The sequence below is a fragment of the Musca autumnalis genome, unplaced genomic scaffold (genome assembly GCF_047663935.1).
Source record: "Musca autumnalis isolate F117 unplaced genomic scaffold, ASM4766393v1 scaffold_2, whole genome shotgun sequence".
NCBI classification, from domain to species: domain Eukaryota; kingdom Metazoa; phylum Arthropoda; class Insecta; order Diptera; family Muscidae; genus Musca; species Musca autumnalis.
Genome location: NW_027411755.1, coordinates 96,571,429 through 96,593,800, shown reverse-complemented (window position 1 = coordinate 96,593,800; position 22,372 = coordinate 96,571,429). Strand labels below are relative to the sequence as shown.

The window sequence follows — 22,372 nt, the reverse complement described above, 5'->3', positions numbered from 1 at the left end:
CGTCCACTGCATTACACGGCGACTTCGTTTCCCTTTCGCCACTCTGCTCTTGTAGGGACTTCATAACAATTTTGGTTGATGATTTATGAGCTGCGTTCGTAACGTTGCGAGGGCAATAGAACGGACGTTCAATTCGCCAATCATCATTTTCCATCTCATTGGTACCTTTGTTTTGTACCGTTACCATCGGCTCATATTTAGAACCTTCGATGTCATCACTGCTGGTTATAAAATATTCCGTTTGGCTACTACCTGCTTCGCCACACAGTAGTTTGTCGTAGACAGGAACTTCAACCTCTAATGAATTCTTACTATTCGTTAATTCATGATACTCTTGCTGCTGTATCATTTCGTCACGTACACGTTGCAATTCAGCTTCCATATGTGCTACCTCAGAAGCATTACGTGTACGTTCATTTTGGAACAATTTCACCAAATCGCCATAGCGAGAATTTACTGCAGCGTTTGTAGATTCCAATTCATCAATTTGATAACTCAAGCTATTAATAGTTATCCGAGCGGCAGTTAATTCTTCGATAGCACTTGAAGCTGCAACGGACTCACGATTGGCTTCTGCTTGAAGATCCTTAACCTTTTGTTTATACATCATTTCAAGTTTGCACATTTGTCCTTCGTGTTGTTCACGCAAATCTTGCAACGACTGTTCCAATTCGGCATCATACTCTTGTTTCTTGACGGCACTTTCTTTAAGTAGACTCTGAATGTTGCTTTCCAAATCAATTCGTGTCTGTGTTTCATCTTGCAAACGTTTATGAGTCTCATCCAATTGTTTTCGTAGAAACTCCAACTCCTTTTGCAAGTTATTAAGGCCATCGACGGCTTTTCCACAATCAGCATTGGCAGCATAATTTTTAGCGTTAATGTCAGCCAACTGTGACTCATACTTCTGAGCCTTTTCTTCAGCAATTCGGCAGTTCTTGGTTGCTTCATTCAATAGCTTGCGTAGGAACTCCAATTCCTTTTGTAAATCATTTAGATCATCAATAGCCGTTTGAGCATTTTCCTCGGCAATTGAGCAAGCCTTGGTTTGTCGATGTAATCTGGACTTCAATTGCTCATTTTTCTCACGTATTTGGTTATTTTCGATTTTTAATTTTCGCGAAACATCACCGCGAACGTTTTCATTTTCGGTTTCCGTATGTTTCAAGATCTCAACAACTTCCTGCTGAATCCCTAGACTACCTAAAAACTGTACTTTATTTTTTATTATCATCTTCTTAAGTGATACTCTGGAAATGTTCCCATATTTCAACATGCGGTAACAAATTTTTAAAAAATTGAAATTCTCAACGAGATCATCCTCTTTTGGAAATTCCCTCAAATATTTCATCAATACTGACGATGCAATATCGTATCTTTCTGTCATATATTCCACACTTGGAAAGTCAGTCCTGATTTCAGTTTCCAAGCCATTCAACATATATTCAAACTTTCTAATTAAACCACCTTTTAATGTTTTAGAATGGCGCAGTATGTGTCTATTTTCATACTGTACCAATGGACTTAAGCTGTCCATCCCAGCTATATATTTAAATCTAGAAGGAGTTCGCAACTCCGACGAATCCCTATTTGATTCTAAGCCCAAATCTATTCTAATCTGACGATCTAAATAGTCGAACTTTTTTATTGCATATCGCACACCTGAGGCGAATATGCTATGCATTTCATATGGAAATTTTCCCATATGCCGGAGCTCCCTATCATTGTCTAAAAAATCCTTTCTGGCTTCCGTGAAAGAACTAACAATGACTTCACACTTTTCCCTAGTTTCTCTTGCTACACTTTTTTGAGCAATTTTGCTCATTTTTAAGTATAGCGACACAATATATTCGCCCAACATCTTTTGATGCTGAATGAATTCTCCAAAATTCATTTTGACGAAAAAATATTGTGCGTCTTTAAGAAAACAAATTCAATTTTTTTTGTTTCTTTAAATAAACATGTTACCAACCTAACGTAGTCACTTTTTTTTCGTTTCACTACGTGTCACTAACACTATACTAAATAGACGGATACACTATCACATTTCACTATGATCCTAGCCTATCCTAGCGGATAAATACAACGCAGTAACTTTTTTTCTACGCGCTTTTCCCGCTATTATCTATCTACGCGAACTATTACGTGTCTTTTTTTAAACACGAAACAATCACGTCGGGGTCACCAAAATGATGAGGTCGACTCCTCAACCTCATCACTAAAAATGCAGCCCAAGAAAAACTAAGGAAAAACCCAAGAATAGAAAACACGCGGGCTGATGTTGTCTGTTTGATGGTTTTAGAGGGACTCAACTTTATTCACTAAATTATTTACAGATCTTAAAACTAACACACACACACATACAATACATTTAGTAATGTACGCTGTGTACATAAATGCACATTAAAAATACACCCCACGCAGACAATGCGTAGCGGTGATAAGATTACATATTTTACGATCGTCCCTTTTTATCTTAACTCAAGTGTTTTGGACGCGACTCGTTAATTATTTATGACCGACAGCTGTTGTCTTTAAATACAGATTCTAATCTACCTGACCCCATAACAGAGAGAACAATTCTACAAAATTGTCCATACTCCCACCGTGAAAAGATCCTAATCTTTTAACAATTATATGTTTGTATGTTACTTTTTACAATATAGGGATATTATCATTAGCATAATATAATATTTTTCATTTTCAAATTGCTGAAGGCATTACTTAGTTTCTAAATTAATAATAAAAATATAAAGAATTATAATCTTATGTCTAGGTGACAGCACCCAACACCTTCAGCAACCAGCTATGATGTGGTGGATCTTGCTTCCACCGATGAAACATTTTGAATATCCCATTTTCTTGTAGGATACTGCATTCCAATAAATCTTTCTTCATAACTGGACATGTTTTGGAGACAACTTCTGGCACCAGTACCGGTAGCACCATGGCATGATAAACAACGTACAACTGTACGCTTCATACTATCTGCACCGGTAACTTCTTCGTCCACTGCATTACACGGCGACCTCGTTTCCCTTTCGCCACTCTGCTCTTGTAGGGACTTCATAACAATTTTGGTTGATGATTTATGAGCTGCGTTCGTAACGTTGCGAGGGCAATAGAACGGATTGTCCTTACGTTCAATTCGCCAATCATTATTTTCCATCTCATTGGTACCTTTGTTTTGTACCGTTACCATAGGCTCATATTTAGAACCTTCCATGTCATCACTGCTGGTTATAAAATATTCCGTTTGGCTACTACCTGCTTCGCCACACAGTAGTTTGTCGTAGACAGGAACTTGAACCTCTAATGAATTCTTACTATTCGTTAATTCATGATACTCTTGCTGCTGTATCATTTCGCAACGTACACGTTGCAATTCAGCTTCCATATGTGCTACCTCAGAAGCATTACGTGTACGTTCATTTTGGAACAATTTCTCCAAATCGCCATAGCGAGAATTTACTGCAGCGTTTGTAGATTCCAATTCATCAATTTGATAACTCAAGCTATTAATAGTTATCCGAGCGGCAGTTAATTCTTCGATAGCACTTGAAGCTGCAACGGACTCACGGTTGGCTTCTGCTTGAAGATCCTTAACCTTTTGTTTATACATCATTTCAAGTTTGCACATTTGTCCTTCGTGTTGTTCACGCAAATCTTGCAACGACTGTTCCAATTCGGCATCATACTCTTGTTTCTTGACGGCACTTTCTTCAAGTAGACTCTGAATGTTGCTTTCCAAATCAATTCGTGTCTGTGTTTCATCTTGCAAACGTTTATGAGTCTCATCCAATTGTTTTCGTAGAAACTCCAACTCCTTTTGCAAGTTATTAAGGCCATCGACGGCTTTTCCACAATCAGCATTGGCAGCATAATATTTAGCGTTAATGTCAGCCAACTGTGACTCATACTTCTGAGCCTTTTCTTCAGCAATTCGGCAGTTCTTGGTTGCTTCATTCAATAGCTTGCGTAGGAACTCCAATTCCTTTTGTAAATCATTTAGATCATCAATAGCCGTTTGAGCATTTTCCTCGGCAATTGAGCAAGCCTTGGTTTGTCGATGAAATCTGGACTTCAATTGCTCATTTTTCTCACGTATTTGGTTATTTTCGATTTTTAATTTTCGCGAAACATCACCGCGAACGTTTTCATTTTCAGTTTCCGTATGTTTCAAGATCTCAACAACTTCCTGCTGAATCCCTAGACTACCTAAAAACTGTACTTTATTTTTTATTATCATCTTCTTAGGTGATACTCTGGAAATGTTCCCATATTTCAACATGCGGTAACAAATTTTTAAAAAATTGAAATTCTCAACGAGATCATCCTCTTTTGGAAATTCCCTCAAATATTTCATCAATACTGACGATGCAATATCGTATCTTTCTGTCATATATTCCACACTTGGAAAGTCAGTCCTGATTTCAGTTTCCAAGCCATTCAACATATATTCAAACTTTCTAATTAAACCACCTTTTAATGTTTTAGAATGGCGCAGTATGTGTCTATTTTCATACTGTACCAATGGACTTAAGCTGTCCATCTCAGCTATATATTTAAATCTAGAAGGAGTTCGCCACTCCGACGAATCCCTATTTGATTCTAAGCCCAAATCTATTCTAATCTGACGATCTAAATAGTCGAACTTCTTTATTGCATATCGCACACCTGAGGCGTATATGCTATGCATTTCATATGGAAATTTTCCCATATGCCGGAGCTCCCTATCATTGTCTAAAAAATCCTTTCTGGCTTCCGTGAAAGAACTAACAATGACTTCACACTTTTCCCTAGTTTCTCTTGCTACACTTGTTTGAGCAATTTTGCTCATTTTTAAGTATAGCGACACAATATATTCGCCCAACATCTTTTGATGCTGAATGAATTCTCCAAAATTCATTTTGACGAAAAAATATTGTGCGTCTTTAAGAAAACAAATTCAATTTTTTTTGTTTCTTTAAATAAACATGTTACCAACCTAACGTAGTCACTTTTTTTTTCGTTTCACTACGTGTCACTAACACTATACTAAATAGACGGATACACTATCACATTTCACTATGATCCTAGCCTATCCTAGCGGATAAATACAACGCAGTAACTTTTTTTCTACGCGCTTATCCCGCTATTATCTATCTACTCGAACTATTACGTGTCTTTTTTTAAACACGAAACAATCACGTCGGGGTCACCAAAATGATGAGGTCGACTCCTCAACCTCATCACTAAAAATGCAGCCCAAGAAAAACTAAGGAAAAAACCCAAGAATAGAAAACACGCGGGCTGATGTTGTCTGTTTGATGGTTTTAGAGAGACTCAACTTTATTCACTAAATTATTTACAGATCTTAAAACTAACACACACACATACAATACATTTAGTAATGTACGCTGTGTACATAAATGCGCATTAAAAATACACCCCACACAGACAATGCGTAGCGGTGATAAGATTACATATTTTACGATCGTCCCTTTTTATCTTAACTCAAGTGTTTTGGACGCGACTCGTTAATTATTTGTGACCGACAGCTTCTAATCTACCTGACCCCATAACAGAGAGAACAATTCTACAAAATTGTCCACAATGTTAGAGTCATTTTATGCAAAAATAGCCCATTTAACCCACATGTGTAATTGTAAGCCCAACGGGAACGACCCAAACGAAAACTCTCCGATTTTTTTCTAGTTTTGTCAGAAGGTAGGGTTTGTTGCGCTGATTACGAAAATGTATAATTTTCAACAGTTGCGGATCCGGTTCGCCGATTATTCGACCCGAAAGGCCAAATTTAAAAACCGGGTTAGACCCGGTTCTACTGAATCGATTACTGCAAGTGGATATCGTTTGAAAGCTTATGAAAGTATCTAACACATAGTGTCATTACTTTAAACGGTTCGCCTCATAATGTACTTACGCGGCTAATTTGTTATTTGACATTTAAAAATCACAAATGTTCAAAGTGTCAGCAGACAGGTCACAAGGATAACTTTTGCAAAAGCGCAAAACGAGGCAAGTCCACTACAGACAAAACTGCAGTCAAGTCGGACAAAACAAAATGCAACGCCAACGCTGTATTCTCTTCGAAGCAACTCCAGTTTCAACAATTGCGAAAGTATACCACCGTGGAGATAAACAAAAAACAAGTCAAATTACAAATCGACACAGCATTTGATATTTCAATCATATCACGATCAACATGGGAATACATAGGTAAGCCACACGTACACAAAACAAATGATACTGCTACAGACGTAAATTCCAACAGCATCAGCCTAATCGGAAAGTGTCAATGCAACATAACGGTATCAGACAAAACGCTAACTCTACAATGTTACGTCACGGAAATCGATAACTTAAACATAATGGGTATCGACTGGATACAAAGTTTTAACCTTTGGGACAAACCAATTTCAGCTTGGTGTCGCCAAATATCAAACGATGAATACATATCAAACCTGAGAAGCAAGTTCAAACCTGTTTTTGACAACAGCAGTCTTGGCCTTTGTACAAAAACCAAAGTGTATATTAAACTTCTTCCAGACGCAAAAGAAACATTCATTGCAAAACGCCTAGTAACATATGCGGTGAGAACAGAAATAGAAACAGAGCTAGATAGACTTGAAAAAGCAAATATCATCACACCAGTCAATTCTTCAAAATTTGCAGCGCCAATAGTCGTGAGTAGAAGGAACGGAAAAATTAGAATTTGTGCAGACTATTCCACGGGTCTCAACAATTCAATTGAACCAAATCAGTATCCTCTACCCACTCCTGAAGAAATTCTCTCAGATTGTCACGATTGTATGATGTTTAGTCATTTGGATCTCTCTGACGCATATCTTCAAGTAGAAGTCGACGATCAAAGCAAAGACTTGCTAACTATTAATACTCACAAAGGGTTATACAAATTTTATCGCCTCACTCCTGGTATAAAATCAGCACCAGGATCCTTCCAGCGAATCATGGATGAGCTATGCACAGGCATCCAAGGAGCACGAGCGTACATAGACGACATAGTCTTGGCAAGTAGATCTCTTCACGATCACAAAACTAATCTTAATTTGTTATTACAGAAAATTCAAGATTACGGTTTCAAACTCAAATTCGAAAAATGTCAATTTTTCAAACCATCAATCAATCATCATTTTTCAAACCATCAAATCGCGCGAGCGATGTTGTTCGTTTCGTTGATTTAGAGAGACTGTTTATTTACTACAAAATATTTAAACCTAAATCTTACAATCTAACAATAACACACATACACATACATTTTGTTTACACGCACATTATAAATGCACGCTGTGTCTATAAATCAGCCATGCACGCGTCTTTACGAAAAAGTTAACTACAACTCTCTTTCCCATACAAAAACCAAAATAGCATTCTCTTCTTGTACATCATTGCTATAAATACATCATGCACACACACGTTGCGTTGGTAATGGAAAATACATTTTTTATTATAGACCCTTTCTTATCTTTACTATTTTGGGCACCACATTTGTTCCATTATTTATGACAGGCAGTTGGTTATTTTTAAACATAGATTCTTAGACCACATGCATTAAAAAGAAATCTACCTGACTCTATTTACACAGAAAAGAGCCTTCTACAAAATTCGCCAATGTCTACAACATGAGAAACATCCGAAAACCACTAGATGATCTCTTAAAAAAAGATCACAAATTCATTTGGACCAAAGAAGGTCAACAATCTCTCAACGAATTCAAACGCATTCTAACATCGGATTTACTACTAACTCATTACAATCCAGCATTGCCAATTCACATTGCAGCGGACACATCATCACATGGCATCGGAGCGGTAATATACCATACTTACCCAGACAACAGTGTCAAAGCCATTCATCACGTCTCAAGATCACTTACTCCAACGGAGCGAAATTACAGTCAAATCGAAAAAGAAGGACTAGCACTAGTTTTCGCCGTACAACGTTTCCACAAAATGATTTTCCGAAGAAAATTCACCCTACATATCGGCCATAAGCCATTGCTCACCATATTTGGTTCCAAAAAAGGTATTCCGGACTACACCGCGAACAGGTTACAACGTTGGGCTCTCATCCTTCTCACCTAAGATTTCGATATAATGTATACCAATACAAAGGATTTTGGACATGCAGACGTTCTGTCAAGATTGATAAGCGCACATGAAAAACCATCAGACGAGTACATCATAGCTTCAATCAACCTAGAAAACGACATAAGGTATGACATCACAGACGCCGTATCAAAACTGCCAGTTAGCTTCAAAATGATACAGGATGCAACCAAAAAGGATTCAACCTTACAAACAGTTTCAAACTACGTATACAACGGCTGGCCAGAAAACAAAAACAGCATAGATTCTTCAATTCTTCCATATTTCAACAGGCAAAATTCAATATCAATAACAGATGATTGTCTTATGTTCAATACGCGCATAATAGTACCCGAATGTTACAGAAAACAAATTCTCAAACAACTGCGTAGCGGACACATAGGAACAGAAAGAAGCAAATCTATCGCACGCAGCTACGTATATTGACCAAACATAGACAAGGACATAGAGACTTATGTCAAGAAATGCAACAATTGCCAACTCGCAGCAAAAAGTCCCATCAAAACCAACCTTTGTCCGTGGCCCACAACAACATGCGTTCTCGAACGTGTTCACATAGATTACGCAGGTCCTGTATAAAACATTTACTACCTCGTAATAGTGGATTCATATTCCAAATATTCCGTCATATATGAAACTTCATCAACCACGACCGCAGCAACATTAAGGTTACTAACAACTTATTGTTCACAGTTTGGAAATCCTGAACAAATCGTATCCGACAATGGAACACAATTTTCCTCAGCGGATTTTGAAAATTGGTGTTCTCAACGAGGAATCAAACACACACGGACAGTTCGATATCACCCAAGTTCCAATGGTCAAGCAGAAAGATAAGTCGATACTCTCAAACGATCTTTAAAAAAAATCAGAGGGAAAGGAGACGGCATCTAATGCACTACAAACATTCTTAGAAGTGTATCGTTCAACACCAACAAATATAGTAGTGAAAATCTGGTACTATTGACTCACTACTTCCAACGTCTCTACTGACTCACTACATCCAATGTCTGTACTGACTTACTACCTCCAATGTCAACACATGGTCCCAATGTCACTACTGAATTTCGAATGACACTTTCAGTAGTAGGTCAGTATAGATTCACTATTGACATTTCCTACAGGGATGTTTTGCATATATGTATGTGTGTGTTTTGTATTTCGAAAACTAAAGCCAATAATCATGAAAATCAACCCAATAGAAAGTGTCTTTAAGACAACATCGATGAATCGCGCACGACATTTCCAATTCGTTCACGACTCCTTGCAGACAGCCTTTTGGGATCGTTGACAACTTTTTCACACAAGTGTCCCAGTATTCATGCACGACAACTTGGGCGACAGGGTAAGCGAAGCTATCGTCGACGACGACTTCGAAGACAAAAACTCTACTTTTCGTTAGTCGATGGTCAGACTAGCAAGGTTTCATGAAACCAATTTCGTTAAAGTTTCTTTTCAAATTTCGTTAATGTCCACACGCGTTAAGGTGAAATTTAAGATCTTTGCGTGTCCTCTTTATTTTACCATTCGCGTTTGTTGTGTTTCTCATACCAATAAAAACAAAAAAAGACATAAATAAACCAAAAAACAACACAAAATAATTAACATTAATAACTAAATTAATATTAATAGTTAAATTTTCACTATTTCATTTATTAAATGCTTTTATTAAATATATTTATGTTTGTTTTGCTGTTAACGTTTGCTTGAGAAAATAAAAATGAAAGAAAATTGAAGAAAAAATCTTGCAACGAAGAACAAGAAGAGGCAACACAACAAACACAGAAAACCATGTACATGGGTTTCACTACTTCATACCCCTCGCCTCTAAACTTGACGTCGCCATGTTGAAATCGTGCTAGTCTGACCATCGACTTAACGATCCTTTTGCAGACAATGTCTTGTAATTTGTCACCAACGACCCTCCTAAAGATAATTTTATTTACATACATAAATATTTTTTTAAATTTTTTTTATTTTATTAACATACATAAATATAACATTTATGTACATATAAAAATATACTACATAATATAAAAGCATTTCCGCGGCAGTGTGGTCTATAATCCAGAACGGCCCAAGACTCCATTTAACAACAACTCCATTTAACAACAACTCCTTTGGAGAAAAAGAATTTTTAGGCAAATTCTGCAAATATAAAACATTTTGCGCAATTATGTGATGTTTAAATATATGTACATATGTATGTCATTTATGCAATTACCTTTAATTGTTTCCACGATCGCGTTCCACTATAATAGACTCCAAATAACAAATTCTAATTCTATGTTGTTTGCTTCATCCTATGTTAAAAAAAAGCATTGTTTTAAAGTTTATATGTATGCCACTCATACTATTTCTCACTTACCTCCAGCTGTTTTGAAAAATGTCGCGAATTTTTAATTCACACTGCAATGGTTGGACGATTTTAGTCGTATTGAAATATTAACAATTCCTAAATATGTATGTGTACAATTATTTCATAGCATATTTTGTTTGATTATTTTTGTTTTTCTGGTGACACACTGCAAGAAATAGTCATGCATCGTGTCGTGCACGACAATTTCGGAAATTTCATCAACGAATCGTCGACGAAAATGTTATCGAAGACTCTATTTTCTATTGGGAATTTTTTTTAAAGGATAATTATTTGTGTCTACCTGGCATATTATTGTGTCTACCAATTCCGATCGAAAGTGGAATTGATTCCGTTTTAGAAACCAAAAAAACGAACATTTTTTTCGGAATGAAACCACTTTTGGTTTATCAAGTGGAATTGTTTTTTTTTTTTTTTTTGGAAACATGTCACCTTAAAACACTTAAAAATAATAAAAATATTAGCGGTATTCACTCATGTTAGTAAAGTGGCATTGTAGATCTTGTACATCTTGTTAATATTGTAGATCTACAAGTGTTTACAATACCACAACAACAAAATACATGAAAGTTTGATTTACCACAGGGTTGTTAATTTACTCGACCTAAAAGTATTGTAAACATTCCATTGTACTTTTACAAGGGTTAGAACAGCTGATTGTTGTGTCGTCACTTTGTTGTGAGTTTTATTTATGTCGGAGTTTTGTTTTTTTGGTAGAAAAATGGGAAAAATAAAAAGAATGAAAGAATAATAAAAGAATGGAGGCCAAGAAAAAAACAATTTTTTATTAAAAAAGTGTAATAAAACTGAAACTAAAAGATAGACTTACGACGACGTTAAGATGCTTTGATTTGTTTACGATATTCACAAAAAAGACATTCACACTTCGTTGTAAAAACCCCTGGTACATATAGTAAATTAACAAGAGTTGTACATCTACAACTATGAGTGAATACCGCTATTAATATGTTAACAAAATCACATTTAATTTCATATTTTTTTATCATTTTATTAAAAAAAAAATCGCACATTTCCATTGTTTCTCAATCAACGAAACCAATTATTAACAAAGTATAGCTACATAATTTTTTCGTTGTAAATTTGTAAAAACTATACAATCAGGCATTAGGAATGATAAATTACAGCAATGATAGAAGAAAACAATAGAAGAAAGAACTCAAACAGAAACAATAGAAAAATTAAAAATCCAATAAAAATTAACTTCTTTTCGCACAAAAAAACTTTCTTTAAATATAATATTTTCACAATTTCCACTTCTACATTGTTTTCTAATCATATGTTTTTGTTTTGTTTCTTTTGATTCCTCTAACGTTGCCATATTTATACTAAATAAACAGATTTTAGGAATTCACCAAATCGATCGAAATCTGAAGAAGCTAAAACAAAAACGATTGATATAAAATTACGGAATTGAAACCATTCCGATCGGAATCTGTGACATGCATGTACGAATGAAAAAAAGGTTTAATATGTTTCAATAGCGGTTTTGTGTTTTTAAGGGGGATTTCGGTCATAACATATTTGGGTAATACGGACGCTCCAAGAGCGCTTTTGTGGTAGGATGGTGAATTATTTTAGTACGTCGCGTTGAATATTAGGTATGGGCGTTATAAAGGAACAAAAATGTCGAATAATTAAAAACTTAATTATTACAGTAATGTACAAAAACAAAAAGGATGGTTTTTAAAAATATCGAAATAAACATTTAAAATCGGATAACCAATTTCAATCACTCATCAGTTAATTACACTGTGACACAAAATGAAACTCAAAGTCTGGGGGTGGAAAATTCCTTTGGAGATGAAAGCCCTTGATTAGTATATTAAGAACCCAAAAGGAAATTTTCGCCATAGTTCAAGTTTCTGAGATATCGCGTGATGATTTTTTTGATTTTTTCCTATAATACTTGGGAAAATAGTTTAATATCCCTTTTGGCGTTATTGTAGCTTCGTTTTGAGATTACATGTCTTAAGTCAAAACGATTGGCGAATCTTTTTGTAGAATATTTCATTCTTCTAACTCAATTCCTTTCATAGCCTTTTCGTCCTTTATTTCTTGAACCGTTGTTGAATTACCTAGATGAGATTTTCTAATATTCTACAAAAATGTTGCTAACAAGGTTTTAGGTACGGCTCTCTTTGGCAACTAATCAATGTTGCCCCGTTTTAATTGTCCTTTTTGATGTTTACTCAGTCTTGGTTCAGAGAAAACTATGTTTGATTTTTCTGTATAATCGACACTGGTTATTTATTGGTATGTAGACTTACTAATCGGTTATTACTTATGTAGACATCTGGGGTGCTTCTGAAATATTTACCACAAAAAAAGCTCCTGTAATGAAGAACACGTAAATAACAAATTTTCATGGGCGGACAGATTCGGTTATCTAAATTTTTGAACCGGATATTCCTACTTTAAAACCGATTTTTGAACCGGTTTAATGTAACCGATTAAGCTTATATGCATACCATTACAAAGCTTATAGAGTTGTCAATCAAATGAAATTAACTAGCTGATTTAAACTTTGCCAGTTGCAGTGGTAGAACAAAAAACCCGTTTTCTTGAACCCATTTTAAGGGAAAATATCACTACGCGCAATTATGAAGATCAAAGCCGGGGGGCGAAAAATTCCTTTTGGCAATAAAAGTCGATGAAGATAATATTACGAACCCGGAAGGACAGTTATGCCGTAGGTCAAACCTCTGAGTTATGGCGTGATCAAATTTAAGTTACGTTCTTTTTTTTATGCATGTAAAATTCGTCAGGAAAGAATTCATTTCGCTATAACCCAGAAGTTTGACCTACGGCACAACTGTCCTTCCGGGTTCGTAATGTTATCTTCATCCACTTTTATTGCCAAAAGGAATTTTTCGCCCCAAGCCTTTGATCTTCATAATTGCGCGTAGTGATATTTTTCCTTAAAACCGGTTCAAAAATCGGTTTAAATGTCGGAATATCAGGTTTAAAAGTTGAGATACGGATGAAAAATTGTTATTTACGTGTTCTTCATAACAGGAGCTTTTTGTGGTAAATATTTAGAAGCACCCCAGACGTCTACATAGCAATAACCGATTAGTAAGTCTACATACCAATAAATAACCAATGTCGAATATACAGAAAAACCAAACATAGTTTTTTTCTGAACCAAGACTGAGTAAACATCAAAAAGGACAATGAAAACAGGACAATATTGATTAGTTGCCAAAGAGAACCGTACCTAAAATCTTGTGAGCAACATTTTTGAAGAATATTTGGATCTTGAATTCTACTACGGTTTAGGAAATAAAGGACGAAAAGGATGTGAAAGGAATTGAGCTAGAAGATTGAAATATTCTACAAAAAGAAGACATGAAATCTTAAAACGAAGCTACAATAACGCCAAAGAGATATATGAAGCTATTTTCCCAAGTATTATAGGGGAAAAATAAAAAAATCATCACGCAATATCTCAGAAACTTTACCTAATGCGAAAATTTCCATTTGGGTTCTTAATATACTAATCAAGGGCTTTCATCTCCAAGTGGAATTTTCCACCCACCAAATATGCTGCTGCACAGTGTTACAAAGGAAACATCAAAACCTAAGAGGATCCACAAACTTGTTTAAAATTCTTTTTTATATTTCTTAGCATTGGCTCGCTATCTATTCCTGATTTTAAACATCTGCAATCATATTTTCCTTTTCAGAGATTTTTGGAAAACCTAGATCCCTTTAAGGGCATGTCAGATACAGACATATCAAACTTTTTGTATCATGAAAGTCTTCGAATTGAACCTAGGGGATGTAAGCAGCCTCCAAAATTTGTAAGTATCAATAATATGCTATTTTAAATAAAGTTTAATAACAGTTTTTACAGCCCAGAAAATGGAGTTCTATTTCTCTGAAATCTCCAGGGATTAAACCACGTCGACAAAACCTCAGTAGTAATTCCAGTTCAAGTAACATGGCATCCAATAATGGCCAATCAAATGTTGTTAGTTGTCCTCAAACGTTGACATCCCGATCGCCAGCTGCTGAAATTAGTGGTGCTGAGCAATCTTCGCCGAATATTGGTAGCTGTTCCAACATTACTGCAAATGACATTCAAGCGTTTTCTGTATTCGCCAATGTAAATATACCAGAACGGAATGGTTCCAAATGGACCTCTACTTCTGGCAATAGCAATCAGAATTCGAATTTAGCTTCGTCTTTGTTAACACAGCCTATAACAACACGAATTGACGCCCGGCAATTACCCGAGTCTGACGACGCCCCACTCTTACCAAAAAAACCCACTTCAGCAGCGTGTCTACAAACAACATTGAGTCCAACATTTAGTGAGACGTCTTCTTCGGTACGTTTGGATTCAGTTCTTACCGTTTTAGATGATTTAGGCACCCAATCTGCGATACAGTTGAGTTCCAATCGAAATGTGAACAGTCAGATTAGTATGGAACATGAAACATCATCACCTTTGCCAAAATTGGTTGTTAGCCCATTACGAGAACATCATTCCACAAATAATAGATCTCCATTCCACTGCACAACGTCAACGAATAAAGCCAATACTATCCCTACGCCTCATATCAGGTAAGCAATAACGAATATTTTATTCAGTTTAACAGTCAAAACTTAGCTGTTTTGCAAGTTTAACTCTATATTATTGTATAAAATGCTCTAAAAACGAAGATATCTAAAAAAAACAAAAATTTTCACCTTGTAAGATGCGATAGTAAGACGTTAATGTTGTTTGTACTTTATTCCCACAACACGGTACAACACAAAAGCAATTACAAAAAAACAAGTAAGAAAAGCGTTAAGTTCGGTCGGACCGAACTTTTTATACCCTCCACCACAAATTTCAGCCATTTCGGTGGATTAATGTGACCACTACATTCAAAATACCGAAATTCGGAAGGTACCGTTCTATGGGGGCTATATGATGGCGGGGACCTATACCTATAAATTTCTAGGGGAAAGTTTTATACGCCTAAAGAAGACTAAATACCAAATTTCAGCCATATCGGTGTGATAATGAGGCTAAAACGTACAAAATATCGAAAATCGGGAGATATTGTATTATGGGGGCTATATCAACACGTGGACCTATATAAACATTTTATGGTAGAAATGTTTCTTAGCCTCTGGAAACACAAAATACAAAGTTACAACCGATTCTTTGGTCAAATGGGTCTAATATATTCAAAATATATTAAAATGACGCGTACTTTATAAGGGGTCTTATGTGGGGACTATACCAAAACGTGGACCTATATAACCCAACTTTGGTAGGAATGTTTTCTGGCCTCTGAAGACACAAAATACCAAATTACAACCAATTCTGTGGTCAAATGGGTCTAATACATTCAAAATATATTAAAATGACGCGTACTTTATATGGGGCCTTATATGGGGGCTATACCAAAACGTGGACCTATATAACCCAACTTTGGTAGGAATATTTTTTGGCCTCAGGAGACACAAAGTACCAAATTACAACCAATTCGGTGGTAAAATGGGCCAAATATCTTAAAAATACCTTAAAACGACGACGCGTCACGCGTCATTTTGTATGGGGGCTATACGAAAGCGTGGACCTACATAGCCCGCTTTCAATACCAAAAGTCCTACGTAAATATAACATATTTTCCCAAAATTTCATCAACCTACGTCAATCCGTTCGGACGCTAGAGTGATTTCCACAGACGGACAGACAGACAGACGGACGGACATTGCTATATCGATGTAGAATTGCACGCTGATCAAGAATATATATACTTTGTGGGGTCTACAATGATTATTTCGAGTAGTTACAAACGTAGTGACAAACTTAATATACCCCCATCCTATGGTGGAGGGTATAAAAATGAGCAGATTACGAATGAGGTCCCAAAGTTTATGTCGGGTGGTAACCTAAGTTGATATAACACGTTTAAAAAAGTGGGTGTAGTCGGGTCTTAGGCCCCAAATATGTATATAAGGTCGGAAATACAACCACCATTGTCTCGCAAATTAGTCTTTAAACCGATAAATTTGTAATTTTTGCTAATATAGCGTTTTAAAAAAATATGGCATAGGGGGGGTACCCCATCGAATTCAACAAAATATGTAGCGTATTTTCACTGTAGGCAATCCCTGTACATTCCCTGAAAATTTCAGGGAAATCGGTTCAGTAGTTTTGTATATATATATATATATATATATATTAATATATATTTGTTTCACAAACATCCCTGAAGGGACATATCAATGACTGCACCCCGATTCATATTAGCTCAATGATATTGGACCTACTGTTTATCGCCGAGTCCGAACGGCGTGTCTTAAGACAGCACTTTGTAGAGAAATTTTACATGGCTGAAATACTCAGGAAATGTCGCCAACCCTTAGTTTTGTAGATATAACATATTTAAAAAGTGAGCGTAAGAAACTGATGCAATTACCAATGAACCATATTTTTAGTTTTATTTATAAAGAAGATATAGGTATCAAGAAAATATTTATACAAACCTGTTAGGGTTCCACTGTAAACTAACAGAAACTAGGCATCATTGTTAACATACACAACGCAGTGATTGTCCTACACCACAAGTCGTAACACGCACATCAACTATTGTAACATATTTTAGTTGCCAGAATTAAACATAATAAATCTTGCTTAAGTTTGTTATTTTATCAATAAATCTTTTATTCATAACATAAAAACACAACTAAATCTTTTACTCGAAACGTAAGAGTACAACAACTGGCGACGAGGACGGTGAATAGTGAAATAAATTCTTTAATTTCAATTCATCTACGCAAACATCGACAAAATGTCAACCGAGAACATTGTGAAATTACTAGCTGAACAGCAAGCGGCTATGAATCTTCGAACGCAGTTACTGCAACAATTAACAAATCTACTTCAAGCACAGAGTACTGGAAATACCAACGATGCTACGACTCAAAGCACTTCAAAAGCAGCATTAATGGAATCTCTTTCACATTCCATGACAGACTTTGTTTATGAATCGGAAAGCGGATCAAGCGTGGTACAACCACTACCTACACGTCTTCTTGGAGAAAGATGTCAAACAGTGTTCACGAAAGATTCAGGAACTACGTTCTGCAAAGAATCCAACAGAAATGAGTCTCAAAGAAACCCTTCAGAAACTTAACAAACTATTTTGTAAGGTATAAACTCAAGTGTCTCAACGCTACAAGTGTCTGCAAATGATAAAACTTGATGGAGAAGACTATAAGGAATACGCCGGTAGAGTCTACATACAGTGCGAACTTAAGCTAAATGAAATGCAAGTGGATCAATTCAAGCGTCTAATCTACGTCTTAGGTTTACAATTAAGCAAAGACATCGACATTCGCTTACCTTTACTGAAATTGCTAGACGAAGTAAAGGACTCCACAACTCTAGACACTCTTGTAGACGAAACTCAACGATTCATGGATTTGAAAACAAACAATACATTGATCGAGCATCAATCGCAATCAATTTGCGCAGTCAAGAAATTCGCCAAGAACGACAACAAGCATTCCCATAAAATTATTTTTAGCAGACATGCATTACACAAAATATTGTCCATTTAAAAATCACAAATGTTCAAAGTGTCAGCAGACAGGTCACAAAGGTAACTTTTGCAAAAGCGCAAAACGAGGCAAGTCCACTACAGACAAACCGCGGTCAAGTCAAAAAATAAATAAATAAATAAATAAAACGCCAACGCAGTTTTCTCTTCGAAGCAACTCCAATTTCAACAATTGCGAAAATACACGACCGTTGAGATAAACAAGAAATAAGTCAAATTACAAATCGACACAGCATCTGATATTTCAATCATATCAGAGTCAACATGGGAACACATACAGTCAACCAAAAAAGTCTACATACACCCTATAAATCTCGAGTTTTAAGGGTAAGGAAGCATTTTTATGAAAATCCAAGTACATAGTACTATTTCATATCTGTAATAAACAATAATACATACAACAAAAATAAATTCCATAATACGAATAACGGTAAATTCTATAAAAAATAATAGGGAAAAAGTGTACATTCACCCAATGAAATATTAAAAATTTATGGATCAAATTACAAGCAAGAACCTTGGAATTACCTTGTAATAAGTTTGTGGACCTTAACTCAATCAGAAATGTACAACATTATTATACAAACCCGCTCCTAAAGTTTCCAAAGCATCAAAATAAAAGCACCACCAAAGAATGCATGATATTTCTATGAAATTTACACTGTTAACTAGTATGCTCTCGTATTATGATCGTTAGTGTCACTTGAAGCGCTATAAATGTCGGATACTTTTACATTGCTGATTCAATGGATGCTCGAGGATTGTACCAGACCTTATTACAAGGTAATTCGAAGGCTTCTGCAAGTAATTTGCCCCTTGGAATGTTGTGAAAACTATAAAATTTATGAGAAAACTCAGGAATTCGTATATTTAGCGAAGCTCAGGAGCATATATTATCCACAAGAAAAACTTCATAGCGCTCTTGGATCCCAAAATTATTAGTCCCACTGTATTTTCTGAGGTTTCATAAACTACTAGACTGAAAACTCAAAGAAATCTGCAAGGGTCCGCCTTAACGAGCTATACGCGAAGTCTGACCTTAAATAACGCCAATTAAAGCACAAATATGTTCCTATTTTGTGTAAAATATATCATAGACAACCAGAGACATTCGATAAAGCAATAAAATGTAAAATTTGTATTGCTTATTCCATAAATTTTACGGTAATCTTAATATGTACACTTTTCCCTATTATTTTTTAATTTTTATAGAATTTACCGTTATTCGCATTATGGAATATATATTTTTGTATGTAATATTGTTTTTAGGGATATGAGACAGAACTATGTACTTGGATTTTCATAAAAATGCTTCCTTACCCTTAAAACCCGAGATTTATAGGGTGTATGTAGACTTTTTTGGTTGACTGTAGATAAGCCACACCTACACAAAACAAATGATACTGCAATAGACATAAACTCTAATAGCATCAGCCTAATCGGAAAATGTCAATGCAACACAACGGTATCAGACAGAACGCTAACTCTACACGTCTACGTCACGGAAATCGATATCGACTGGATACAAAGTTTGGGACAAACCAATATCAGCTTGGTGTCGCCAAATATCAAACGATGAATACATATCAAACCTGAGAAGCAAGTTCAAACCTGTTTTCGACAACAGTAGTCTTGGTCTTTGTACAAATACTAAAGCGCATATTAAACTTCTTCCAGACGAAAAAGAAACATTCATTGCAAAACGTCCAGTACCATACGCCGTGAGAACAGAAATTTGCAGCGCCAATAGTCGTGAGTAGAATGAGCGGCAAAATTAGAATTTGTGCAGACTATTCCAAGGGTCTCAACAATTCAATTGAACCAAATCAGTATCTCTGCCCACTCCTGAAAAAAAATTCTCTTATATTGTCACGATTGCATGATATTTAGTCATTTGGACCTCTCTGACGCATATCTTCAAGTAGAAGTCGACGATCAAAGCAAAGACTTGCTAACTATTAATACTCACAAAGGGTTATACAGATTTAATCGCCTCACTCCAGGTATCAAATTAGCACCAGGATCCTTTCAGCGAATCATGGATGAGCTATGCACAGGCATCCAAGGAGCACGCGCGTACATGTTGTTGTTGTTGTAAGAGTGTTTTATTATTATATTCGTATGTTCGTTCTCCTGTTCAATCTGGCTCTGGGTCTATCTCCAGTTCCAGGAAGTTGGCTACTTCGATGGGATGTAACCACAGATCCACTGGATTCAGATGAGTAGGCTTGGCGGGGCATCGATTCCCGCCCAATAGGAATTTAGGCGACTGCAATATCCCGAGCGTAATTGAGCCAAAACTACTCTGGTTTGTCGTGGCAGCATGTGTACGCGCGTTCATAGACAACATAGTCTTGGCAAGTAGATCTCTTCACGATCACAAAACTAATCTTTATTTGTTATTACAAACTCAAATTCAAGTATCTAGGTCAAATCATAGATAAAAACGGCATATGTTTATGTACGGCTAATTGCCTCTTATGCATTTTTATTGTTTTCTTCGCAAATGTCAGTTCGCATAACAGTACTAAAGAAATGTCAATTGCTGTGCAGCACATGTGGTGACACTAAAGAATTTTGGCAATTGTTGTGCAATGTGATGTGTCGCGCGACATTTATGAAGTCGCGACGATGTCAATAAAAACACATGCTGCATTTATGAGGACGCGACGATGTCATTTGACGCACCACACAGCATTTATGAAGTCAGCAGTTTTCCCTTTTCTAGGATAGCGTTTTTCCTTGGCGCCTAATTATAATAAATTGATTTAAAATGTATTATTTTTGCACACTGGAACGAAGGTTTTATTCGCATTTATTAAACTGTGTACTAATATTGCGAAAAAGATCGATAAAAACCAGTTATTTAACAAAATAATTAAAAAAATTGTTGGCTTTGTATTGTTGGACTGCAAAATAATACTTGTTGTGTATTTATTTCAGCTATAGTCCATATTTTGTTGCTTCAAAATTTGAAGAAACAAAGTGTTTAACAAAACAGTAGTGGGTATATGATTTTGATTATTCTGACTCAATTGTGCGGTCAACAGATTTAGGAGGATACAGAAAATTTCTCGTTCTGTTTAATTTTCTGGTCACTCTTATTGACCTGTTTATCGACACCGAGTCAGCGGTTAAGAGAACTGATGAGGAAGTTTGGCTGCTTCCGAAACTATAGTATTCTCTGCCTCCGCTCGTAGTAATCAATTTCATTATCCACTGTTAAACATTTTGTTTCTTCAAATTTTGAAGCAACAAAATATGGACTATAGCTGAAATAAATACACAACAACAATTAAAAAAATTAAAAAACCGAATATTTTTGACGCATCGAAAACAGGGTTAACAAACTTTTATTTATTATTCTAGGTTATAGGGTTGCTGTGGATCCATGTTATACACATTTTTTAATTGCCACAGGGCCAACATATTTTTCAGTATTTGGATTTTGGTTATAGGGCAGGGGTTTCTAAAATACTGAGGTGTTATTATTGGTAAAACTGAAAACGGAATATTTTTGACACTCACTGTAATTGGCGATTTCGTTTTGTGTTTATATTCTGTTACATTAGTTTATTGTGTTGTTGTAACAGTTTACCTGATTTGCTTGTCATCTCAAAAAAGAGTTGCCAACGATTTGTTTATTATAAGTAAAGGATTAAGAAATCCAGCTACAAAACCTCCAATAATTTTTAATATAATATAATTATCATGACCTGTTCGTGTGGTTCTGTCTAAATCAATGGCACTGCAAGTGTGCTCTTATGAAGACAATAGTTAATGACATTATTAGAGAAAATAACGGAATTCATTGGTGCTGTCCAAATTGTAGAAAAATCTCTGCTGAATTCTACGATTTTGCAAAGGATCTACATTCCGAATTAGATTCAATAAAGGAGGAACTTTCCATAGTCTCCTCCCGTTTTGATAAAATCTCCAATTTGTTTAGGAAATTCCCGGATTTGGATGAATTCACATCGTCGCCATCGGTTACTGGGCAGAAACGCAAAAGGACAGCGAAAAAGGGTGCAGGTACATCTGCTCCTAGTTATTCGCACAGAAAGTTTTATTTATTTGTGCCCGAAACAAGAATTAACAAACACTTTATTTTCGTTTTAAAATTCACAATATTTATTTGTTCGCATCAATCGCCTGTTATTTGTCAACTAAAATTAACATATCGACGCCTCCAAACAATAGTATGCTAAGTCGACTTAGCATGTTTTCAAGTTCTTTACATTTTTATATTTAACGTCCTTTAACATAAATTCTGTCAAATT

The 22,372-nt window shown here is 35.7% G+C and overlaps 1 protein-coding gene across 4 annotated transcripts in view; it reads left to right on the top strand.

Annotated features, from left to right (window-relative positions):
* The window catches only part of Sos (Son of sevenless guanine nucleotide exchange factor), a 130,885-nt gene that overhangs the window by 82,302 nt on the left and 26,211 nt on the right, over positions 1 to 22,372 (top strand). For all 4 annotated transcript variants that reach the window (XM_073968584.1, XM_073968583.1, XM_073968582.1 and 1 more), the window contains exons 12-13: positions 14,214 to 14,330; positions 14,384 to 15,096. In XM_073968584.1, the coding sequence (XP_073824685.1) occupies positions 14,214 to 14,330; positions 14,384 to 15,096 (830 nt within the window). The remainder of the gene's footprint in view (positions 1 to 14,213; positions 14,331 to 14,383; positions 15,097 to 22,372) is intronic.